Source organism: Danio aesculapii, chromosome 10, assembly GCF_903798145.1.
Source record: "Danio aesculapii chromosome 10, fDanAes4.1, whole genome shotgun sequence".
Lineage (NCBI taxonomy): Eukaryota > Metazoa > Chordata > Actinopteri > Cypriniformes > Danionidae > Danio > Danio aesculapii.
In genome coordinates, this window is record NC_079444.1 from 36,825,000 (window position 1) to 36,850,470 (window position 25,471).

Sequence of the window (25,471 nt, forward strand, 5' to 3'; positions counted from 1 at the left end):
CCAGAACTGGGAAACACCCATACATACACACTCATACACTCTCTCTAAAAAAGATGTGATAATCGCAGATGGTTTATTGTTTTTGCCGTCTTCAGTATTTCTTGCGGTTCTCTTTTTAAACAATGGCCTGGTGTAGTGTTGACAACCTTGTGGACGAACTAAATAGTGTAAAAACATTTCAAAGCACGAGTGAACTGCTCAAAATTATTAAGATGAAAAAACATTGTTTTACAGATGCTTGAAATGTGGCCTTCAAATGACAGGTTGCTATCAAAAATTAACCCCAAATTCTTGACCGATGAGGAGGACTGAACTGAACATCCATCAAGGCTTGGCAGCATTCTAGGTATTTCTAGGTACATGAGTTGCCACAGTGGAATGAATCGGCAACCATTCCAGCATACATTTTACAAAAAGTGGATGCCCTTCCAGCTACAATTCAGTACTGGGAAACACCCATACACACTCATTCACACAGATGGCGAATTTAGTTTTTTCAATTCACCTATACCACATGTCTTTGGATATGGGGGAAACCAGAGCACCTGGAGGAAACCCATGCCAACACGGGGACAACATGCAAACTCCACACAGAAACGCCAACTGGTTCAACCAGGACTCAGTGACCTTCTTGCTGTGAGGTTACAGTGCTATCCACTGAGCCACCGTGTCACCCAAAAATGAAAATGTAATTTAGACTTAATAAATCACAAGTAGATGTATACATGGATGTCAACGGTTACAGGTTCTCAGCTTAAAGAAACTCATGAAGATTTGAAGTAAATGGTGAGTAAATGATGACAAAATTTTTAGTTTTGGGTGAACTAACATTTTAAATAGCCTACTACTTCAGAAAAGTCTTGTTTTGTTTGAACAAGTGATTCAATAACCAAACACACTGAACGAGTCATGTGAATGACTGAACAAATCTTTTTGATGAAAAGACTCAAAATGATCAATTAAATCAAAATCAACACCACTAAACAAGACAACGTTATGCACTAAAATGCACAATGTTGTCTTCAAAAGTGTGAAAATACACTTTTAATGCAGATAAAGCGCGTTTAATTGCATAAACCCGCAGTCAGTCAATCTCGCGCACTCAGTTATGACGAGTCTCGCGACAGTTCCGAGCTATTCATCAACTTCACTCCTGTTTTTTGGAGCGTCCCGAGAGTCTGTCGAGATGCAATCGCAAAAACAGGGGTGCTTTTTCTTCACTCATTTAAAAACTTTATAACATGTGCTCTGGAATAACACCTAGATTGTATTGTAACTCACATTATTCATATATGTATTCATAAATGTTAACACTCTAGAACTGAATTGTATTTTATTAAACAAATCATTCAAATTTCCAATCCACCCCCCTTCCCGCGAGTGGTACGTCCCGCGGGGTGGCGGAAGTCTCGCTCTGCCATGTTGAGCGCTTTGTTTCTGTGAGTGAGACGCGATGATGGAGCAGAGCTGGAGCTCTTTCTTATTCCAGGTGAGAAACTCTCTCTCTCTCTCTCTGAAGCACACACACACATTTACACACACATCCGCAGTCCGCTTGCTGCTCACTTATGCTGCCGGCCTGCCCGCTTCAGTTTGCTTTACAAACAGAGATATTTGAAACGGAGCAGTTGGAGCAAAACAATAGTAGATGAGTCCCGGGCGCCCAGCTGCGCTCCCTCGATAGATGTAGTAGCACTCAATCTCTGTTTACCACACTCTCACTATCTTTTCTTGAACTCTACTGCTGTACAAATAGCCCTCTGCACACCAGTGTGTTACTCTGTCTCTCTTCTGTGGAGGTTTTCTTGTGTTTACTCCTCTATCTGTCTCCACTCCGTTTATCCCGCTATATTTCTCTGCTCTTCTACGTCTATCTCCATCTCTCTTGCATCCATCTTTTCCCCAAATAGATATTTTCTTCTCTTCATCCAACTCTGTGTTCATTCCACTGTAGATCTTTTGCTCTTTTCTTTTTTTCTTCACTATCAGGCGATCTTACTTGTTTCTCCATGTATGTCTCTTCTATATATGTTGATCAGTCAGCCATCAACTGCTTTATCATTTAGCCTATAAGGTTCACATGGTCTTGAAAAATCTGGAAATATTAGCAAGGTTTACATAAAATTTGATTTATTTTTCATACCCTGAATTGTTGGAATAGTTGTAATAAATTAACATCTGGAACGTTAGAAGTGTTTTTCATTATTATTACATTTTATATGATTAAAAAATATATATTATATTGTTTAATTGTTATTTTGTACATTTTTTTTGTCAAGTAGCAATGTTTATAACAAGTTTTTTTTTTTTTTAATTATTATGATTATTTTTTGCCCTGTATAATTGACTACACCCCACACTAGGCATGGGCCGGTATAAGTTTTCGACGGTATGTTAGCCTTGGATAAAAATACCACAGTATCACAGTTTCACAGTATCACGATATAGTGATTCCTGCTTTTTTTTAAATGTCTGGGTATAACTAAACAAAAAATAAATAAATTTCCCCATTGAACACAAGTTTATTTTAAGAAACAACATTTTGTAGCAGTAAACATGTCAGGCTAAATAGTTAAAATAAACCATTGACTTCTGCTCTATTTATTAGCTTCAAAAACGTAGATTTCTTTATAACACAAAATATATATATTAAAAAAACAAACATACTTTTCCAAACCACGGTAAACCTTGAAACTGGTTATCGTCCCATGCCTACCCCTCACAGATCTCTCTTTATGAATTTTCTACAGGATGCTTTACAGTAATATACATTAAATAAGTCAGTACAAAGCCAAAACTAGATCTAATTTAACAAAACTTTAGATCATGGTCCAAAAAATAGTACATTCAAATTAACATGTTAGTGAAAAATATGAAATAAAATTTTAATAAAGAGGAAAAAATCAAGAGAAAATTTTTTAATGATTATAACTATTTAATAAAACAGTTTTGTTTAAATGCACCCAAAAATATTGTCTATATTCACTGAGAAATGGATAAAAGGGGTTGTGCTCATTTGTTTTGCAGCACTGTGTATGCTTATTTATTGGTTATTTATATATACATATAAATAAGTATATATAACTTGCTAGCTAATGTAACGTTAGACATTCTTCTCAAGTCTGAGCCAATTATATATTTCCCTTTATCTGCATATTTATCTATCCTCTTTTGTACACAAAGAATCAGACATAATATAATAAGCTGCCCCAGTGAGTCAGATCCTGATGACTGGTTCACACGTAACCTCACTTTATGGGGTGTTCAGCTTGACTGCTTTTTGCTTTCTTAGTCAGTTGTGTGTGCTCTGGGCTTAGTTTAACATTCTGCTTTTCATTAGACTACTTTACAAAGCGCTTTTGGCTTGTTTTGCACCTGGTTCCTTGTGTGTGTGAGATTTTCTTCATCTGAATGCTTGCATATTGTTGAAGATGATATATCATGCGTTTTTGGTGTCAGTGAGAGTTCTTCCAGTATGTATTACTACTATAAATTACTCCAGGAAACATGTCAGAGAATAAATTGAGTTTGATTACATGCTTTGTGTTTAGCACATGTTGAGGCATATGGGCTGTGTGAATGAGTTGTAACTCTTTATTGTTATAATTGGCTTTTTTTGTTTTTTATATTTTGCATTGTAAATTTATTTATAGCTGCTTATTGCAGTGTGAATCATGCTTGAATAAATGGCTGAACAAACAACGGCTGTAGAAATATCTTGAAACATACAAATTCTGAAAATATTTTGTGTACGCTGTAAAAAATGCAGGGTTTCACACTATTCACTTATATATTTTTTAGGGGCTTTTAACCTTTAATGGATAGAACAGTGCAGAGAATTGACAGGAAATAGTTGGGCGCGGAGAGGGTCGGCAAAGGACCCCGAGCCGGGAATCGAACCCGGGTCGCCGGGAGCACCACGGTGCCATATGCCGGCCCACTTAACCACTAGGCCATCGGCGTTGACCACACTATTCATTTATGTTGTCTGTAAGTTAGTGTAATAAATTTAATGGACTGAACATAAAACAATTAAGTTGTCCCCAAAAAACCTAGAACTGTGTTGTTTCAGCTTATTTTAAATAAGTAGTTTGAACAAGCAGTAAAAATATATCTATTTTTTGAGTGTAATAATTAGTGTAGGGCTGTGCAATAAGGCAATATATATTGTATAGATAAAATAAAAAGTCTATCTGTTCATATTTGGCTTTATCTTTTACTAATATTTTTGTTTTGCGATAATACTTTTTCATTATTTGTATGTGCGCAATCCTACACGCAGACAGATTTTGTGTAGCAATATTTAATGTTGGGCCCGTAATCCTTAGGTTTTAAAAATGTGTTGTATTTTATTAATACAATTTATTTTTACGTTTTATTCAAACTTTTGCCCTGAAGTTTTAGACAAAGTGAGAAAATTTATCACAAATAAAAGAGTAAATCTTTAAGTAAATATTTTAAAATGTAAAAGTTTTCATGTGGTCAATATAAACTATTAATTGATTGAATTTATAGAAAATGTTTCGTATAATGGGATGTAGCTTTATCGGGATATGAGAAATCAGTACTTAAATTGTGAGTAGGGCTGCGCAATATATCGTTTCAGCATCAATATCACAATGCGCAATAGTCACATCACAGGATCTGCATTTTCATATTGGAATTATAATTAACCAGAAAACACAGTTCGGATGTGATTTGTGGAGTCATTGCAAAGTTTAACTTTAATCTAATTGTGTGAAGAAAAAAATTTATGAGTTTTTGGGCCAGTAACTGAGATTTAAAGGTGATTTTAAAACATTTGGGCACAAGAAATTATTAAATTTGCATAATTTGTAAAATTATGAATTTATTCCCTAATTGTCATCTTGTGAAATTATATTTATTTTGCTATATATATCGCAAAAAAGAAAAAGTCACAATGCTGTTTTTTCCCAATATCGTGCAGCCTTAATTGTGGTATAATATTTTAGAATTTTTGCTGCAATAGTCATTTCACATTTGGTACTCGACGTAAAATTAAAGTTTAATAATACTAATGTGGTGCATGCCGTCAAAGTTGGCTTCTTTCTTTCTTTTTTATTAATTTATATCTCTCGTTATTCAAAAGCGATTGTGATTTGAAACCGGTAGCTCTGTTTCCATCCATCTTTTTTTAATGCGCATTTTGGAGTATCACATAGAAAATGCATAATGGAAACACCTATATGCACATACATTTTGAAAATGTGCACCAAAAACGTATGCACACAACTAAGTTAGATATAAACTTCAAACTACGATGGAAACACATTTACCAAATAAATTCCAGCATGCACATTAAAGAAATGTCGTGTGATTTTGTTTTAACAGATCATTTGATAATAAATATGGATGTAACAGGTTATTAATGGACAACCCAGCGGACTGACCACATTGTAAAATATCTGAAATGTTGTTTTGGTCATTCTAAAATCCCTCAGCCAAAGTCTGTAGTCAAAGTGGTTTAATATTATTACCTCCAGAACTGTCTTGAGCATCTGCACTCCCAAAGCCAGAGTCTCCAAAAGCACTCATTCATTTAGTCTTCATCTTTTGTTGTGCAAGCAATTAATTCTGTAAAAAATTAAGAGAAAAGGCCTACTGTAGCTTTTCCTGCCGCAGCAAATTACATTATTCTTATTGATATTTTGTGACTTTATCACAGGGATGTGCAATTAATCGAAAGTCAATTATTATTTTGGCCTCAAGCGATTATGAAAAACATTAAATGATATGAATAATTATTATTAAAAATGATAATAATGATAAATTATAATCCAGACTCAACATTGCATGCAAAAATGTGTGAAAAGGTGGCACTTAGTGATTATTCACATTAACCTTTGTGCTATATTGCTGCTGCTGACTTCTTTAATATTAAGAAACAAATCAATTGTAATTCTTACAATGAATTGAAGATGCCTAAAGCACAGTTTTTAAGTAGGGTCTTTCTTCGAACTGCCAGACAGGGGCATACATGAAGTGGCATAACATGTAGTAGAGGCGAAACTTGAAGACCCACATGTCAAAAATATGTTGTCGGCAAGATGGCGTTGTACATTTATTAACGTCTACACCTACTCCCCAACCCTAGACCAAACCATCACAGTTATTAATGTCTACACTTTCCCTAACCCTAAACCCAACCATCACGGTTATTAATGTCAACACCTTCCCTAAACCCAACCATCACAGTTATTAACATCTATATTACCCCAACCCTAAACCCAAACATCACAGTTATTAACACCTAGACCTTCCCCAACCTTAAAACCAACAATCACAGTTATTAATGTCTACACCTTCCCCAACCCTAAACCCAACCATCACGGTTATTAATGTCAACACCTTCCCTAAACCCAACCATCACAGTTATTAACATCTATATTACCCCAACCCTAAACCCAAACATCACACTTATTAACATCTAGACCTTCCCCAACCCTAAAACCAACCATCACAGTTATTAATGTCTACACCTTCCCCAACCCTAAACCCAACCATCACGGTTATTAATGTCAACACCTTCCCTAAACCCAACCATCACAGTTATTAACATCTATATTACCCCAACCCTAAACCCAAACATCACACTTATTAACATCTAGACCTTCCCCAACCCTAAAACCAACCATCACAGTTATTAATTTCTACACCTTCCCCAACCCTAAACCCAACCATCACGGTTATTAATGTCAACACCTTCCCTAAACCCAACCATCACAGTTATTAACGTCTACATCTTCTCCATCCCTTAACCCAACCATCACGGTTATTAACGTCTACATCTTCTCCATCCCTAAACCCAACCATCACAGTTATTAACGTACAGCCACGACTTGCAGAAGCTTTCATACTTGATGCGCTCACCGTTGTACTGTTATTTACAACCACATGGGGCAACTTTGAGTAGGCTAACTGTCATGACAAAACGTAAGAAGTCAGTGAGTGGAGTTGCATGGTGGAGCTGCTAAATGAATGAATATAATAATTGACTAGGTTGTGTTTAAATTTGGAGAATACTCGTGAAAACATTTGGTGAAAATGTTCTGCATGGTTCAATGGGACATCTCGCATGGTTCAATGGAATCTCGATGACTGCAAGTTGCGCCTCTACAGGTTATGCCCCTTCATGTTATGCCCCTGTCTTGTAGTCCACAGACAGATGTACTTGCAGTTTTTCAATTGAATGTTTTTATTCTGTTGTATTTGTTTCCTTTCCATGATTGTGAGAATGTCTTGTTACTTTTACAGGGGGAAAAAACTACATATATCTCCAAAACCTTTTGGTCATATGGCCCATTGATATTCAATTTAAATAATCATGATTACAATCACGACCAAAACAATCGTGATTAGGATTTTTCCTACAATCAAGCATCCCTAGTTTATCAGCAGGTGACAGTTTTGTTCTCTTTGGCTCATTGGATGGGGAACAGTGCTTTATTCACAAATGTTTTGCACTAAGGTCTAATTTACATTTTCGGATGGAAACATAGTATAAAGTACAGCAGCTGTTGTACTCTGATTGGTCAGACGGTTGTGTTTTTCTATCATAGTAAATGTGGTGACTTTGAGGTTGTGGTGACTTTTCAGTCATGAACTTGGTTAGACTGCAGAATGACTGTGAATCAGTGGGTGTTTAGTGGCAGCGCAAATCCATCAGGTGTTTCGAGATGCACTTCAAAATCTTGACCTGATTTTGAAACTAGTTGACCTCACTAATCGCTTGTTGGACGGCTAGTCTGCCTTCATGACCCATAGTGGCCCAGTGTAGCCTCGAGAAAGTAGAATTCCTGTAATCCATTTATCTTCAAGCTGAGGTAGGTGCGTGACTCACTACACTGACTCATAAAACATCCTTTATTTGTTGATCAGACACAGACGAGATGTGCGCCTGTCCATACCTGGCCTTCAGAGCTCAGAACGACTTTCTTTAGACTTTCATTTTTACTGGTTTTGAAGGGTAACTATTGATGATGGATGAAAGTGGTGATGTCAGAGAGTCTGGGATGTGAGCAGTCATTGCTCATCTGAAAATGTTTTTGGAGTGGGTGTCTCAGTTGACTCATCACCAAAGTGGAAATGTTTGCTGGGACAGTTTTCTTAAATTGCAGGATGCGCTTCATGCTGCGTCACAGTCAGGGCTGCTGAATGACGCTGTATATCGTGAAAACAGTATAAATGTGTCAACACACCAATGTGCTTTATCTTTTGTCCAAAGATGTGGTTTTAAAAATGTAACATCGGATTTTTACAGTACACTTTTCTTTAGTATTTTAATTTGTGTATTATATTTCTAAAATAATTAAACTTTTTTTTTTTATATGACATGGTTATCATCCATAAAATGATTTGCATTCATCTAATTAAAACATTCTATCATTCAGTTAATCAAATTCATATTCTATGTATATTAGGGCTGCACAATATATCATTCCACATCGTTATCGCAATGTGGTCATTCACAATAGTCAGATCGCAAGTATACACAATATTGAGTCTGGATTTAGCATTTTGCAAGTGTTTTTTTTTTTAGGCCTGTGGCTGTGTGAGGGTTTTTAAAAGCATTTAGGCCTAAGTTGTACCATTTGTAACCTAACAACAATTAATTTTATTGAATTGTTTATAAAACGAATTGATTATTCAATTACTTTATACCTGAATACAATTCGACTGTCCGGAAAACAATAAAATGCTATTTATTTAATTTGTACCTTTATGTTTATTTTATTTATCTATGCTTGTAGGTAGTTTATTGTATTTTATACCATCCCCTACAGAATCATCCCAATTAGGGCTGGGTGATATGGCAAAAATGCAATGTCGAAAATTATTTTCCATATTGAAAGATATATATTCCGATTCCGAAGTTCTTTATGCTTCCAGATTTAAAAGACTACCCCAACAGTAGCTATGTTTCCCCCCACCTATTTTTATGCACATTTTGGAGATTTGGAGAAACACCAAGATGCGCATACATTTTTGAAAATATGCAGTAAAAAATTATGCGCATAACTGAGTAGGATCAACTTTTTATTCGTGAAGAAAAGATGCACATATACTGCGATGGAAACACATTTATTGAACAAATACCAGTATGCGCATTAAAAAAGATCATGTGATTATGTTATAAGAGATCATGTGATGATAAAAATATGTGCGAATGGATAAATCAGCATGTTGAGCACATTGTAAAACTTCTAAAATGTTCTTTTGGTCATTCTAAAATGCCTTAACCGATTCAGTATTAGTGTTATTATATTATCAATGATAATAGCATCTCATGCCTTCAAACGCCACTACGCGTTCACTGTGTGTCAGGATTGCCTTCTGAGGTGCAAGTCATTTATTAAATAAAGAAAAGATTCACACAGCTTCACCTACTGCAGCAAATTACGTTTTTACTTTTGATATTTGGCACCAGTTAATCAGGAAGTGACGATTTTTTTTTCTTTCACTCGTTATTTAGTAGTTATTCAACTCGTCTTGTATTCATATTGCAGAATAAAAAATATTGCAATGTTAATTCAATATCGTGCAGCCCTAATGTTTATGTTTATACAAAATGTTTATGAAAAAAAATGTATAATTTGTTGTATTTGTTTTATTTACCTATATATTATAAAGAAACTATAGTTTTCTAAACCACTAATATGAACTTGTAGTGTTTGAGTATAAATTACATAGGGCTGGGCGATAATTCGATAACGTTATTTATCATGATATATATGTTTTCAATAAAATAATAATGACAGTTCAATAAGTGTTCGATAATATTTATGCACTATGCATAATGCTGCGATGGCATTTTGCAGCCTGCACTTCCGTATGTAGCATGCAGTACAAGTTTACAACCATACAGTGTTAATTGCACTTGGAGAAGAAAAAATAAGGTAAAAAAAAAACAAAAGGTCACAGACATTGTTGACATTTAATGTCACTAAGAGCTCAATCTGACACAAAACAGAGCAACGTGAACTAAAAAAATATACACTTTATATGTTTTTCTTTGAAAATTTATCTTTTTGCAACAAATTTCATTTTGTATAGTGTGTAACTCAATTTGAATGTATTTTTTATCATGTATTTTTTGAACAGTTTTATTCTGTTATCTACAGCAGTGGTTCTCAAACTTTTAAGCTAGCGACCCCCAATGTAAGATCGTCAAGAACTCGCGACCCCCACTACCAAAGCATATCCAAACAATAAAAATAACCATTTTAAGCTGTTCACAATATTTTAACTATATTTACTATACAGGGCTAAAATTAACATTTTTGCTTGGTAGTACTGGTGCTTCTAACTTTTTAAAATTCAGGCGCACCAGCCAAAATTTTTAATTTAGTCGCACCCACCAATTTTCGCACCATTACTACAAGATTTATAAACAGATTTATTGCATTTGAAATCAACACTAATCAAAACTAACAAGAAAAAGATATATGTGCATGCGTGAGGAAAATAGGTCTCAATGAAATCCTGTTATCACAAGAAAATACATTTTTATAACGTATTTGAGTGACCAAAAGATACACGGACCGCTCACCGGCTCTGCACTGCACGCACTGCTTGACATGAATGAAACTGTTAACGATATGTTAACTGTGTTGTTCTCATGGGTGGTTTCTGATATTGCACATATGCTTTTGACATATACCTTATTATTTGCATACATCATTTTAATAGCAATACTGGCCTTTTCATGAGCTGCAAAATTAGTTTATTCTTAGTCGGTGCAAGCCCTTTTGCGATGGTGTATGTGGTGTTACATTTTATATATAGCTGCCACTTGCACGGCTGACAGCATCTGGCGATTAAATGAAGGATTAAACAGATCCTCTCGTGCTTAAAATGTGTAGATGTGGCAAACAGTTACCTGAAAATCCCATCCCACAGACTTTACAGTGAATGCTACAGTTATTTTCATAGCGGATTTGAAGCAGATGGAAGTCTTTTATCCACTCTTCGAAAAGTGTAGAAGGTGGATCAACATTCACTACATGATCAGGAATCAGATGTGCCATTATTTGTAGTTTTAGGTGGTTTCTAAAACTAAATCTGTCGGTGTTGTTTTCATTCTCATCTTCAGCGCTTTACATTTTCGCTACTGTCGCTCCTGTCATCTGAAGGCAGAAGGTGTTGACTGAGTGATTGACAGCTGATTTTAACCAATCCATTCGCGTTAATTTCTAGAGCAGTGGGCCAATAAGAAGAGCAAGCAGGCAGGGCAAGTGTTGCGGGCTTTGTTTACTGCGGCAAGTTGACATGACAACATTTTTAAACTGTTCCTGCGCGCGCGTTTCAAGTGCAAAGTGCAAATATCTTTAAAAAAATCTGAAAATATTAGCTTTCACTTGTAATACTGAAAAATATATATTATAACCACTGAAAATTACACAATTTTTAAATCATTCTTGTGACCCATTGAAATTATTCTGCGACCCCCGCAGGGGTCGAGGCCCCCAGTTTGAGAACCACTGATCTACAACATAAACAAGAAGAACGAATAACATCTGAGGTGAAGCGCTTTAAAACAAGTTCGCTATAGTATATGCTTTAGCGCCAAAACAATCCGTTAAACTGTTTTCACAGTTTCATTTTTATTAATTTAATCAAGCGGTTTGAATGACCTGGGCAGTCTTTACAAGCTATTCGCAGCACTGGTAGTATTCCTAGATTACTCCAGAAGAACGAACTCAGTCTGAAGGATGAGTGAACTCAGAAACTTGTGTGAATGGAGATGCTCCCCGCGTGTCGGCCGTGATGCGCAATTTTTTAAATGAGAGTCTGCATAGGCCTATTCGTGCCAATCTGTCAGATAAAATTGGTTAAAACTCCTGCGAAAATAATCGAGGTCTGCACATAACATGGTTTTATGCGTCCCGCAATTTGAAATGGCAAGAGGGTGACTCCATAAGATAAGGTGAACTGCACACACTTGATTATGTAATGCATAGACGCATCTCACAGCGCGAAGCATAGCTAAACTTTTGAATGTCCACGCTTAATCAGTCATTGATAAGGTCTGTTGATTAAAGGGTAATCGTTAGCATCCCTAAATAAAATGTATTAAAGGATATTACACCCTAAATTCCACATACTCGCCATTAAAAGGACAGTTCATCCGAAACTGAAAATTCTGTCACAATTAACTCACCTTTTCTTGTTCCAAATCTGTTTTACTTTGTTCTGATGTTGAACAATAATTAACAATCAATCAAGATTGTTCTTTTGTTTATAATTTTTTTTATTTATATTGTCAGACATCTAAAACATTTCACAAAATGTATTAAATCAGCTGCCCAAAGGTATTGGCATGCTGAAAAGCCTTTAAAATTGAGAGATATCAAGACATGGAAAAAATTATTGTGGTAATTTTTTTTTTTTGCCATATCGCCCAGCCCTAATATTATTATTATTTGTTTTCTATTTATTTTTTCAATATTTTATAAAGCTAGATAGACTAATTTAAATGTTTAGTAATAGATTTTATTACTAGTCATAATTTAGTCCTATTTCTAGACTTAAATATTATTGATTACATATGAACTAACAGTCTTTAGTGTTGTAGTTATAATCTAACATTAAATGTAATAACATTGTACATAACATCCTTTTTTTTAATTTAGCTTTTTTGTTTATTTTATAGTATGCATCTATATTCATGCACACTATAAATGTAATATTTAGATAAACACTTGCCCAATGATGAATATCTGATATAGTCAATGTTGCGGTTGGATTTCCAGCAGAAAATATTTTGACGTATTTACAGTGGCTGTGATCTGCAATTACTCATGGCGTGATGTAAGACTGTGGTCATACCGCCCACCTCTAGTCCCAGCGAAACGCAACCTTCATGCGCCTGTGAATTATGTGTGAAATGCAGAGAGATTATGCACCGGGATTTGTCCTTTAGGGTCTAATAGTTGTAAACAGCTGGGTTGTGTAGTGTTATGGGCTGTTCGCCTTCCCACAAGCGCCCTGTTCCTTTTGTACTGTTTTTTTTTTTTTGTCCATTTAATCACCCTTATTTTTTAGCTGTTCCTTTTCAAATTCAGATTTTAAGAAAGCTTTACTCAAAAAAATGAATTACCATGTGTTTTAGCATTCACCCCAGACCCGTTGCAAATCTCCATTGTGCAGCCGCTGGCTTTTCAAAACTACTTATTCTCTCGCTGAACTCGTTTTCTCTGTTATTTACGTTACACTGACCTCAGCCTTCAGAGCCGATTTGTATCAAAATTGTCAGAGCGGCGTGAAGACGCAGCAGGGCTACAGTCATTCTGCGTCACACAAAGTTCACACACACACACACACACACACACACGCATGCAGTGGCCTAGTCTAGACATACTGGGGATGATGGCTGGGATGCTATAGGAAGAGTTTAGAGAGCAGGTGTGTGTGTTTGTGCGCATGTGCGTGTGTGTGTGTGTGGAGATATGCAGTTCTCCTCATGAATAGAGGAACCAAATCGGAGAAGACTCCCGCACAAAGACCCCCTGCGGATCCGTGAGGGCATCCCCGCTCCGATTTGTGTCCATCACAATAGAGCAGATGAAGTAAGGAGCAGAAAGAAGCGTTCATTTTTCTTGTCCTGTGTGTGCCTGCGTGCCGGTCAGCCTCGCGAGATGGATGGATGACGCTGAATGCGAGAGGTCAGGTATTTAACCCTGCCCTCTCCGTGATTGTGCGCATCTTAATTGCGGTGTCCTCTTTTTTTTTTTTTTTTTCCTCACTGCATCTGCTGAGACCAACAACATCTCTTGGTTCTGATTGGGCATGTGCTGAATTACATGTTGGTAACGGATAGAAACTTTTCGCAGACGATGCTGGTTTTGATGGTTCATTTTATCTGAATATATTTACATTGTATAATATATTAGCTTGCCTTTAACTGTAATGCTGTGGCTACTTTTAATTAGTCGTGTAACAGATTGCAAATCTCACTGTTTGGATCACGTTATGACTTTTTAGTCACAGATCGGACCATTTTTCGGATCAGCCGTGAAGGGGAGACGACAAATGTAATTTGCTTTCCATTTATTACAGAAACAGTACTGCAAGAAACTTTTTGTTTTAACTAACAGAACTGAGAACCTGTAATTTTATTAAAGATAAAATAAAATAAAGAAGTAATCGGCTTAATAAAAATAAATTGTAAAATATTCAGTACTGTGTAATATTCAGTAAAATTCATTGTTACTACTACTATTGCTAATAACGCTAAATATAGAAATCTAACAGGATAATTTGTACAATTCATATTTATTTTTAGTCTCATTTTCAATAAATGATTCAGTTATTCACTCATAAAACTTCGTTTCATTGCTAGATGGATCATTTTTGAAGAATTATTCAGTGGCATATTTTTAATTGGCTGGTTGTTGCCACCTATTGGTTAAATAATGTAATTGCTGCCTGCAACTTTCATTATTGAGCATCGTTAAATGCATATGATGGTGAATTTAATCTTTACCATTAACATCAGTGATTTTATCTAAACTATAAACTGTTCTCCCAGTACTTCGGTGTTATTTGACTGTAACTTTAAAACTAACTCAAAAGACTGAAGACTGAACCTTTCTTGATTTTTGCGTTTTTCAAACACATATTTGAATGCAGCAATCTGAAGAAATAATAAATGTGCAAGTCACCATAATTTATTTGTTGCATGGGTGTTGAGATCCCGATCTTTTAATGATTAATCGTGCAGCATTACACTAAATGCATTAATGCAGGCTAAACAAGTATTGACAGAAAACACCTTTAATAACCTAAGAAACCCACCACATCCCATCTTTATATTTTACAGGAAAGGCTTAATGCTTTCATACTTGTGATTTGACGCGAGAGCCGAACTCTCTGTGATCGTTACAAATGTAGGATTAATTTACCAGTAAATTAAAAAATGTATTAGTCCGCGGGTCACATTGTGTTCCGAACTGTGGGTTGTGATGTATGAATCACAGATCAACTGTGATCCGTTACACCCCTAGTTTAATTGAGTGTTTTCGAATTCAGCATGAATGAATGTCAAATTTGGCAACTTATTTTGTCTTCTGTCCATGCGGTGCACTGTAAAAATAACTTAAAAAAAAAAAAAAAAAAAGTAACAATTTGCACAATCTTATGTCAGGTACAATTAGCTTGTCGATACCATGTAAAATTTACTTAATGTTTAACCTAACACTTCTAAATTAATTAAAGAAAAGTGAATTGATTGTCTTTACTTGATTCATTTAAATAAATATATACTCAAAATTAATATAAAGTTTTTGCTGGGAACTACACATCCATTACGACATATCCATAATTAAAATTGACTTACTATTACTAGCTTTGCAACAATTAGAAAATATTTAAATATTGCAAGTAAATTAATATTTAACTCTTTCCGCTCTTTTCATTTTATTACATGAAGTTAATGCTTGAATATTAAATATTTACTTAGGAAATTCTAGTTCTCCTTGACACTTAATATTACAATTTTTAAAAATGTGAGAGTAAATTTATACGATTTTACAACACCAAAAAGTCATTTCTTTCAGTGTATGTGATGTTTATTATCTATGATAATAGTGTAATTGTTACTTTACCCATATATGTAATGTAGTATGTAAGTAGGGCTAAACAATACTGGGAAAATATGCAATATGCAATGTTGTTAAGTGCTGCGATTGTCTTATGATATAACTAACTAGCAATTCTGCTGATTTATTTTTTATTTATATAATGATCATACTGAAATAAATAGATATTTTTCTAAGCTAATTAAATCTATTTAAAAAAAAAAAACAGGGTGATTTAAAACACCACTATTGCCTAAAAAAACTAAAGCAGAAATTCTGATTCTCATTGGCTGTTGTCATTTTCCCCGCAGTATTTATTTTCAGGTCTAGGTTCACCCAGCAGAGGTAGGAATAAAGAGAGTAACATCCCACATGATTGGTCTGATTTGGATAAACAAAGTATGCATGCAGCACATAAAATCTCTTTAATTTATTGCTGCAATATTATTTTCTGCAATATGGATATTGCATATACTGTTATCGCAATAACAATATTTTTTCGATATATTGTACAGCCCCATGTCAGCCACTTTATGAACAGCAACCAAACTTGGCTTGAGTGCAAAAGCATTCACTGTGTGATATGAAGCCTGTCAGAATGCAGTTATAAAACGTATCAAAGCTATATCCATAGATGAGTTTCTTAAATTTATAATATGACTGAAGCGAAAGTGCAGTTGTCTCGAATATTAGCATGACTGCAGTTGGAAATGTGATTTGCAAGTGCCAATGAACGCTTTGAGGAGTAAGGGAAGCGAGTCTGTAAGATGTAAAAATTATGGCTCACTCATAAAGCTGGGTGATTCATCATAAAATCGCGAAGGCAATTCAATTCATCTTTATTTCTATAGCGTTTTTACAATGAAGATTAACATAGAAGCCTCTTAACATAGAAGTTCTAGTAGATTGAAACTGTGTCAGTCCAGTTTTAAGAGTTGAAGTTCAGTGTGGTTTAAATTTCATTGCTGAAAGTCCAAACACTGAAGAGCAAATCTATCGATGACCAGCTCCACAAGTCTCAAACAAAGCAAGCCAGTGACGACAGTGGTGAGGAACAAATTTCACCAAGTGACGAAAGCGAAAGGAAAATAAAAACCTTGAGACAAACCAGGCTCAGTTGGGCACAACCATTTCTCCTCTGGCCAAACTTCCTGTGTAGAGCTGAAGTCTAGGCTCCAGAGGCTGGAGAATGCTGAAGGTCCATCTTGGAGAAGTTTCAGGTGTGAGTAGGTCACCGGCGGGTGTACAAGCTGGCCCACAGGATCAGCGTGGAGACTCGTCTGTCATGCTTTGCTCTCCTCCATGATCACCACAGCTCAGGATACGGCCTGGTCCAAAATTATAGAGTCCTAGAGTCCTGAGGTCCTAGATGGTTGGCATTATCTCTTCACAGGTCTCTGATCACGTCAATGGTGCTGCACAATCTCTAGATGCCTCAGGATGAGTAGTTGGAAATGGAGAACAAATAATTATTAGCATAGCAGCTGATCATAGTGTATCTAAACAAAAGAAATTAAATATCAATGCAAAAATTAAGTGTTATAAATGTCAATAGCAGTTATATAATCAAACATGTAAAGCATATGAGTATTTCTAACAAAATGTCTGGTGCAATTGAGCAAAGCTACTATTGTCATGCACATCTTGTCAGGTAAGCATGGTTGTGTGATCTGAAGGCCAGAGGGCGCTCTTGCATTAAATACCCACAAAGAAGAAACCCAGGAAATCCCCATAGTGTTTTGCATTATGAACAGAAGTTATTTTTACTGCTTTCATTAGCTGTTTCCATCCAAAGATGGAAATTAAATTTTCCGCAAAACTGGATTATCGCATAAAAGACATGCGAATAAAGCAGCGTTTCCATCCAATGAGTCAAAGAGAACAAAATTGTCACTTCCTAATTAACTGGCGCCAAATATCAACACTAAAACGGGATTTCCTGCAGTAGGAGAAGCTGCGTGAATCTTTTCTTTATTTAATAAATTACTTGTACCTCAGAAGACAGTATGCCGACACGCAATGAATGTGTGGTAGTGTTTGAAGGCATGAGCACAGATGCTCTTAACAGTTCTGGAGGTCATTAATAATATAATAACACTAATACTGAAACAGTTAAGGCATTTTAGAATGACCAAAACAACATTTCAGGTGTTTTACAATGTGCTCAGGCCCTTAAAAGGTATCAAAAAGTCTTAATCCCGTTTTTACAAGCTCTTAAGTTTTCTTCAAGTTTTTGTTCACGTGTTTGACTCCAAAAAGCATAAGCATAAATCTATTTATTTTCCTCAATTGGTTCGGGCCGGGTGCGTCCGGTCAAGCTACTCTGTCCGGATGATGTCAATAAATTTGCGACAAACGCAGGAAGGTGATGTGATGCTGTCCACATGTAGCGAAACCATAGAGCAGGGCTATTCAATTGGCAGCCCACGAGGCAATTTGTTCCGGCCCTCCAAATAGCGTGACCAAGACATCAAAAATAAATTTAGTTCAGTCGAAAAGTGGCTGCTTTAGTAATGAAGTGACATGCATCTGTTCAATACAGCATGAGCTGTAGTTGAAGGCTGCGAAGAGCGTGAGTCACCTGACATAAAGCAAGTGAGTGGTGCGAGCAGCCGAAAACATTTGGATACTGAAGCTTAAAGGCTTCTTAATGTTGCGTTTCTGTTGCACAGAACGAAACTGCTGCAACTAAACAAAGTTATGCCACCTGTGCGCTAGTTTAAAGTTCAGAGCTTATATCACATATTACGTCTTTTCCACACTCAAATTTCATATTTCCAATATTAGAATATATGCGAATATGCATGCGCAAGTAGAGCGATGCGCTCGCGTCTTTCAAACACACAGAGTAAAAAACATTTAACACTGTAGCGATGATAGTTGTGCATGGTTTCCAGTGCAATGTAAACAAAAGATATGTTATTTGAATTATTACAAATTATTAAAATGATTATGTATCTATGACCCCCATGACAAACTAATTGAATAGCCATGGCATAGAGCAAAACAGACGGCAAAATGGGATAATGCAAGTTTGCATACTCCTGGTTAGAGAAAGACGAGTTAAAACAGTGGCTGAAACCTGAAAACAGCCATGTACATTAATTTATTCTTTCAAGCTTTGTTTCTTCCAAGCTTATCTAAGTTCTGTTGCATGGTTGTGCTCCATTCATTTATTTAACTACAACTGTTTAGTAAGTTAAAGGTTTGATACTGATTAGAAGTGCCGATGAGGTCTTAAAATATTCTGAGGTCTTTAAAAAGTTTTAAAAAGGGATTGAAATTTCCTTCAGGATCTCTGTATATACCGTTTATCCATTCACACACATTTTTTTCATCACATGATTTCTGAAAGCAAAATCACATGACTTTTTAAATGTTTTTTTTTTTTTTTATGTGCATACTGGAATTTGTTTGGTAAAAGTGTCTCCATAGCAGCTTATGCGCATCTTTTCTTATGGAATAAAAAGTTTATTCATATCCAAAATGCGCATAAAAATAGGTGAATAAAAACATAGCTATTGATTCAACTTGACTATTAATCACAGGACTATGGAGTCTTTTAACAGAATGATTTTTTTTAAACTTCTATTTCACTACACTTAAGTTATAAAATGGAGTAAAAACTGATATTTTCACCTCCTGTGCTTACTACACGGAAGCATAGTTTACTGAGAAGCGATGCAAAACAGCTGTCATCATCACAGAACAATTATCTCAATGTCATAGTTGTCTGATTAAATCAATTTCAATTTTTAAATAGATTTCTGTTCTTGCCAATCAAAATAGAATGGCTCTGTGTAGTAAATGCTACTCCATCTGAAAACAAATCTGGTTTACCTTCAGCATACTAATACTCTTTATGAAGTTAGATGCTTTAAATGACTAAAAACTTATTCCTGAATCCTTCTATACGCGTTTCTTATCCTCTGTGAATCAACAGGGCAGGAGAATATGAGCCCTCAGGGGAGAAACACTAATAAAGCCACCTTTGACCTTTCGCTAATCTAGTATGGTTTGAAATCTACATATGATTTTTCCTCATTAGTTGTGCGCATTTTTTTTTTTCAAGCTGGTTTGGGGCTGTTTCTCAGTTCGTGGGGGCTTTGCCTCTTTTTGATGCTCGATTGAACATCAATAGTGAGTGAATAGGGCGTTTGCCGCCCTTTATTGGGCATTTTAAGGCCCTCGGGCTTGAGAAGCCTGATTCACTTTAGCGAATCAGTTCGTTAGGACTATTCATAGATTCATTTACTTGTTCACAAAGTCTCAGCATGGCAGGTTATGTGTTTGCGATCTCTATATATTTTCTTAGCTGTAGTTTGTCCTGAAGTTGTGGCTCGGAGATTAGTGTGTGCCGGGCCAGGTGGTTATGATGTAGGTTAGCAATGAGTGTCTAAGCTTTCCCCCCCCCTGGCTCTGTAAACAAATCTGTGTGTGTGTGAGAACTGAAGGAGTGTGTCCAGCCTCACAGACGCCTCGGTAAACAAACAAACAAACAAACATCCACCTCTGCTTCCAGGCATGTGAGGTGGGTTTCTCTGTGTGTTCATGCTGGCTCTGTCCCAGTTCACACATTTGTACACTCTGAAAGTAAACAATTTGTGCGTAATGGGAAACTATGCACTTTTTGACTATGTAGAAAGCCAGGTTTAGTGTTGCATGTCTACTGACATGTTTTTGATTTGTTTAATTCAGTTGCCTTTGGAAGAAATGACTAGGAATGATAAATGGCAGAAAACTATCAAACTACTTAAGTTTGTTCATGACTATGCATAAATAGTAGAATAATATAATAAGAAAATATCAGTTTACAATATGAAGCAGCATAACGAGCTGTTTTTAACAGCAAAAAAAATTATGCAAGGGAATGAGACCGGAAGTGTCGAGCCAAAAAGATTCCAATGGCTGCACATGCTTGTACGCAAAGAATAAGGTCAATATAAAACATAATTTTGAATTATTATAACTACTACTATTATAGTGAATCGATCTGAGTTTAAAATGTGTTGATTTAAAAGAAAATCTGTTAAACAATACCTGGGAAATATTTAAAATATTTAATTAATATTTATTAAATATATCAAAGAGAGCTAATAACTTTGAATTTAACTGTACATTTTGTCCTTCACATTTTCTCAATGTTATAAACAAAGAAAAATTGTGATGCTGAATTAAAAAACATTGCAATGTTTGTTTTCATAATTGCTCTTTGTAATTGGCTTTTTTACATTCAGAGCTTGTTCGTCCTGAATAATTCTTGATTTTTAAGATGTCAGTACTGTCATACAGAGATTCCAATTATTACACAAGCAGAGAAACTCAAATTCTGGTTAAAATGTAAAGATGTAAATGGACAGCAGAAGAAATAGGAAAAATATAAGTTGAGAATCGTTTTGGGATTTAATTGTGCCCCCCTAAATCAGACCACGACCCCCTAAATCAATTTTAGCCATTTTGGTGCCATTTAAAACTTGTTCTTTCACTAAAATTTTTTTATTTTTATTTTTTATTTTTGCTGCTTGTTCAAACTGCTTATTTAACATGAGCTGAATCAATACAATTCATAGTCTAAAGCGCATGGTGCAAAGGCATTAAGGGCGTGTCTGAATCCACTTTTGCTATTTTAAGGACGGAAAAATATGATTTGCTCCCCGACACATGGTCTAACAGGGTTGTGCTTATTCTCTTAATGAGTTATGGGTGTGTTTTGAGGATAAGCTGCTTTAAACTAATCAGTCTCATCTCCCATTCCCTTTAAGATTGCCATTTACATGGCAGACTTTGTAAGTAGAAAAATGTAATGTTTTACTAGCGAGAAAAGCGTTAACACTATCTACAGCGCGAGGATAAAGAACGAGCCTCCTCCATTCAGCCTCTTTACTTTTTACTTTACTCTTACTCTTTACCCTACTCCTTTACTTTCTTGGATAAGGAAACAGTGTTGTACTATTTCTAAATTCAGTTCTAATTTCCAGCAAACTAATGAATGAACTATAACAATTATTTAATATTAATTATATGAATTAATTTGGGGTGTTTAAGAATTTTATTTTCGGATGAATATATTTTAGGTATAGATTTACTGATTTCTTCTTCTTTTATTTGCCATGCTAGCACTTTCTCGATCTTATCTCCATGTTTGTAATACTTCTATCGTGATCCGAGAAGTGCATTTTCTGCTTCTTTAGGTGACAGAATATCGTACTCCTTTTTTTTTTGACTGCAATTGTTAAAACGGCTTAGCATCTTTAGTCCTAAAATGTTCCCTTTCCATACTTGATTTATTTTTCAAATAATTGTATCTGTTTTTGATAGTTTTTTTTTCCAGAAGAAAAAGCAATGGTTTGACCCCGTAGGAATGCCTTCATGGCCTCCCAGATTACAAACTTGTTTTTATTAAAACAAATATAAATATTAGGGATGCATGATATATCGGCGGCCATTCGATATCAGCCGATATATGCTATTTTTAATGTTATCTTTATCGATCCAATATCAAAAGTAGGCCGATATCTTTAAGTCGATAGATTAAATAATTGTAATGCCTGCATCACGCAATGCGTGGGTCAAACTTGTTCAGACTTGTCCAGTGCACTATAAGCTTTTCTTACATTGTTTATTCCTTTAAAGTCTGTTATCACAAAGTTTGTGTGGCATTGCTGTTTGTTATAACTCAGTAAGTAACCATGTTCCTTATCATTGTAGATATGTTTAATAGCGAGTCATCATGTATTCTGCTTTAAATCACAACAGGAAAAATATTACATGTGTATAAATGAAAGATTACTTTTTTGTGCAAGCACAAGAGAATCTTGCGAGAGTGTGGTAATAAAAGTGTCAATTGAACCAGCTACTAACAATTGTACATTACTGTACACATTTTATTAAAGTACATTTGAGCTGTTTTTAGTTCTTAGTTCTTTTATTTTTGTTTTCATTTTATCTAAAATATAATTATTTGACTTGTTTAATGAAATCACATTTTGTTATTTAACCTATAATTTTTATGCAACTGTCAAGTTGCACGTTAATTTACCATGAAGAAATGGAAATAATTTATGTAAAATCGTGAATAAAGGTCTATATAATCACCTGGCAATTTTAAATATTATTGTTTTTTGAGTAGGCTATTGTCAGATCAGTTCAGACTATTATGATGTTTTTTAAATTAAATCAGTTGTTCACTGTATAAAAATATACAATTCAGAAATATTTATATTTATCGGCCTGTATATCTTCAACACCAACTTTCAGTTGGTCAATGGCGCAGTCTAGTTCTTCAAAATAGCAACAAGCCAACTATGCGCCCTAACACACCTCCTTTTTATACCAAGCAGCGCAAATGGATTTGCTTTTTAAACTGTGACACAAAACATGAAAATTACTGTTGCGCTGGTCTGAAAATAGCAACAAATCGCGCCATACACCGTTCAATTCAATTCACCTTTATTTGTATTGCGCTTTTACAATGTAAATTGTGTCAAAGCAGCTTCACATAGAAGATCATAGTAAATTGAAACCGTGTAGTTCAGTTTTCAGTGTTTAAATTAAGTTCAGTTTAGCTCCGTTCAGTGTGGTTAGTAATCACTACTGAGAGTCCAAACACTGAAGAGCAAATCCATCAATGCGCAGCTCTAAACAGGGCCCTTTGTGTGTGTGTGTGTGTGTGTGTGTGTGTGTGTGTGTGTGTGTTATTTTTTTTGAGACAACTGAAATGTTTTGTTTAATCCTCTTAAATTTGTAAAAAAAACAATTAATGTAAATTGACTATTGGACTACATGAAGGAATTATGTTGAACCCAGCATTTTGTACAGTGTATCTGACTTTCAGTCGTGCAGAATATGGTTGACTATCCAATATAGTGGTCATCAGCTTTTAAAAAACACATTTTGTCCATCAAACAGAGCTCTTTCTGTAGTGTAAGTGCTGTATCTAATTTTTTTTTCTCTGTCCTTGTCATCTCATTCACAGCTTTAGCTGAGTTTGTTCCTGAGCCGCTGAATCATGTATCTTGCATTACGCTTAATTCTGCAGTCACATGAAGAACCGGCAGCACCTCGGCAGATCGGTTTACGGCAGACAGATTTAGATTCCTGAGCGGTGGCGGCACGGTGTTGTTGTTTTTGAGTTCAGTTAATCAGAGCGAACACACAGACGCTGCCCTGTACCCCGGCGCTCATGCCAGCGTGTGCTCTATCACGACTGCAGTGTAAATCTGTGTCATTAGTTTGGGGCCCAGATGACATTTCTGATTGCGCCGTGAATCATTGGGAATCAGGACTTCTGAATCCAGTCATTAGCTCAGCGTGCGTTTCTGCGGTTGAAGAGGGGAAACTTGACTCATTTGATTTAATGAGATGTTTCTCAATGGAGAGCCTCTTCCTCCTGCCAGCTGTCGTGTCCAGTGTGTGTTTGTATGTATGTAACGTGAGCATTTGTGTGTTCATTCCTGAACTTCTGCTCATCGTTAGTCACCACACAGGCTGCCGGAAGTGCTGATGGTAACATAGAAAACACAAACACACACACACACACACACACACACACAGACTCGGTGGAAGATGGAGAATCTCATCTATAACTGAAGAGATCAGAGTTGTTCATGTGTTCAAACACACTGGAGCCCCAGAGTTCAATTCTTCTGAGAAATACCCTTTTTCTTTACCAGAGGAAAAACTCAAGTAAAAGTGAAGATCAGCATTTGAGGCTGAGCTCTCGCATCTGTAGCTCTTTAAGCAAATATGTAGTTATATTGCAGCTCAGATGTTTTGATTATTTTCTGCAGTAAATGTTATGATGGTTTATTGCTTGATTTTACATGAGGCATGGTAAAGTTGCAGTGTATTTTGTAAAAATTTGATGATGGATAGATGGATAGATAGATAGATAGATAGATGGATAAAATACAGAAATAGATAGATGGATAGATACACAGACAGATGGATAGGTGGATGGATGGATGGACGGACGCACGGATAGATGGATGGATGGATGGATGGATAGATAGATAGATAGATAGATAGATAAGACAGAAAGATAGATAGATTGATAGACAGACAGACATACAAAAGACAGAAATGGTTAGATAAATAGACAGAAAGACATACAGACAGATAGATAGAAATATAGATAGATAGACAAATAAAAGACAGAAATAGATAGGCCGATAAATAGACAGAAAGACAGAGAGATGGATAGACAATTAGACCGATAGAAGGACGGATAGACAGACAAATTGATACATAAATTGATTGATTGATTGATTGATTGACTGACTGACTGACTACATGGCTTCATTATATAATGCAAAATAAAAAAGGCTCAGTGAATTTACTTAATTGGCTCTTGTAAAAAGTAAAACAAGTATGGACAAGCTTTCCAGTGTCAATTGTTAAATGTGTTTGTGAAGATTCATATCCCAACCAAAACATCATGATACTTCCCGAATTGTTTTTTTCACTCTCACAAAAACATTTTTAACCTCTTTAATCTTAAAAATGTTACCAAAAAAATAAAAATATATTTATTTATTTATTTTAATAATGCATGGTGTCTTCTAGTGTTTTATTGTTATATAATTAATAATACAGTTTTGATTGATTGCTTAATTTTTTTGTAAATGAACTTAATATTATTATTAATATTATTACTTCATTATTCAGTTATTTTAATTTTAATATAATCTGCTAATTTGTTTCATTCAGATATTTTTATGTAATTATTTTAACTGAATTTATTTTATTTTATCAAGCACAGAACAACATTCTTTACCATTCACATGTACAATGTCATCCTAATGCCTATAGACCATCATTTTGACCAATACTCTAATTGACATGTTTTGTACGTGCATGAATATTTCTAACCC

At 35.4% G+C, this 25,471-nt stretch overlaps 1 protein-coding gene across 1 annotated transcript in view; it reads left to right on the forward strand.

Annotated features, from left to right (window-relative positions):
* The first annotated feature begins 1,439 nt into the window (after positions 1–1,439).
* The window catches only part of vezf1a (vascular endothelial zinc finger 1a), a 46,732-nt gene continuing 22,700 nt past the window's right edge, over positions 1,440–25,471 (forward strand). The window contains 1 exon segment of the mRNA XM_056466684.1: positions 1,440–1,489. Within this exon segment, the coding sequence (XP_056322659.1) occupies positions 1,454–1,489 (36 nt within the window). The 5' untranslated portion in view covers positions 1,440–1,453.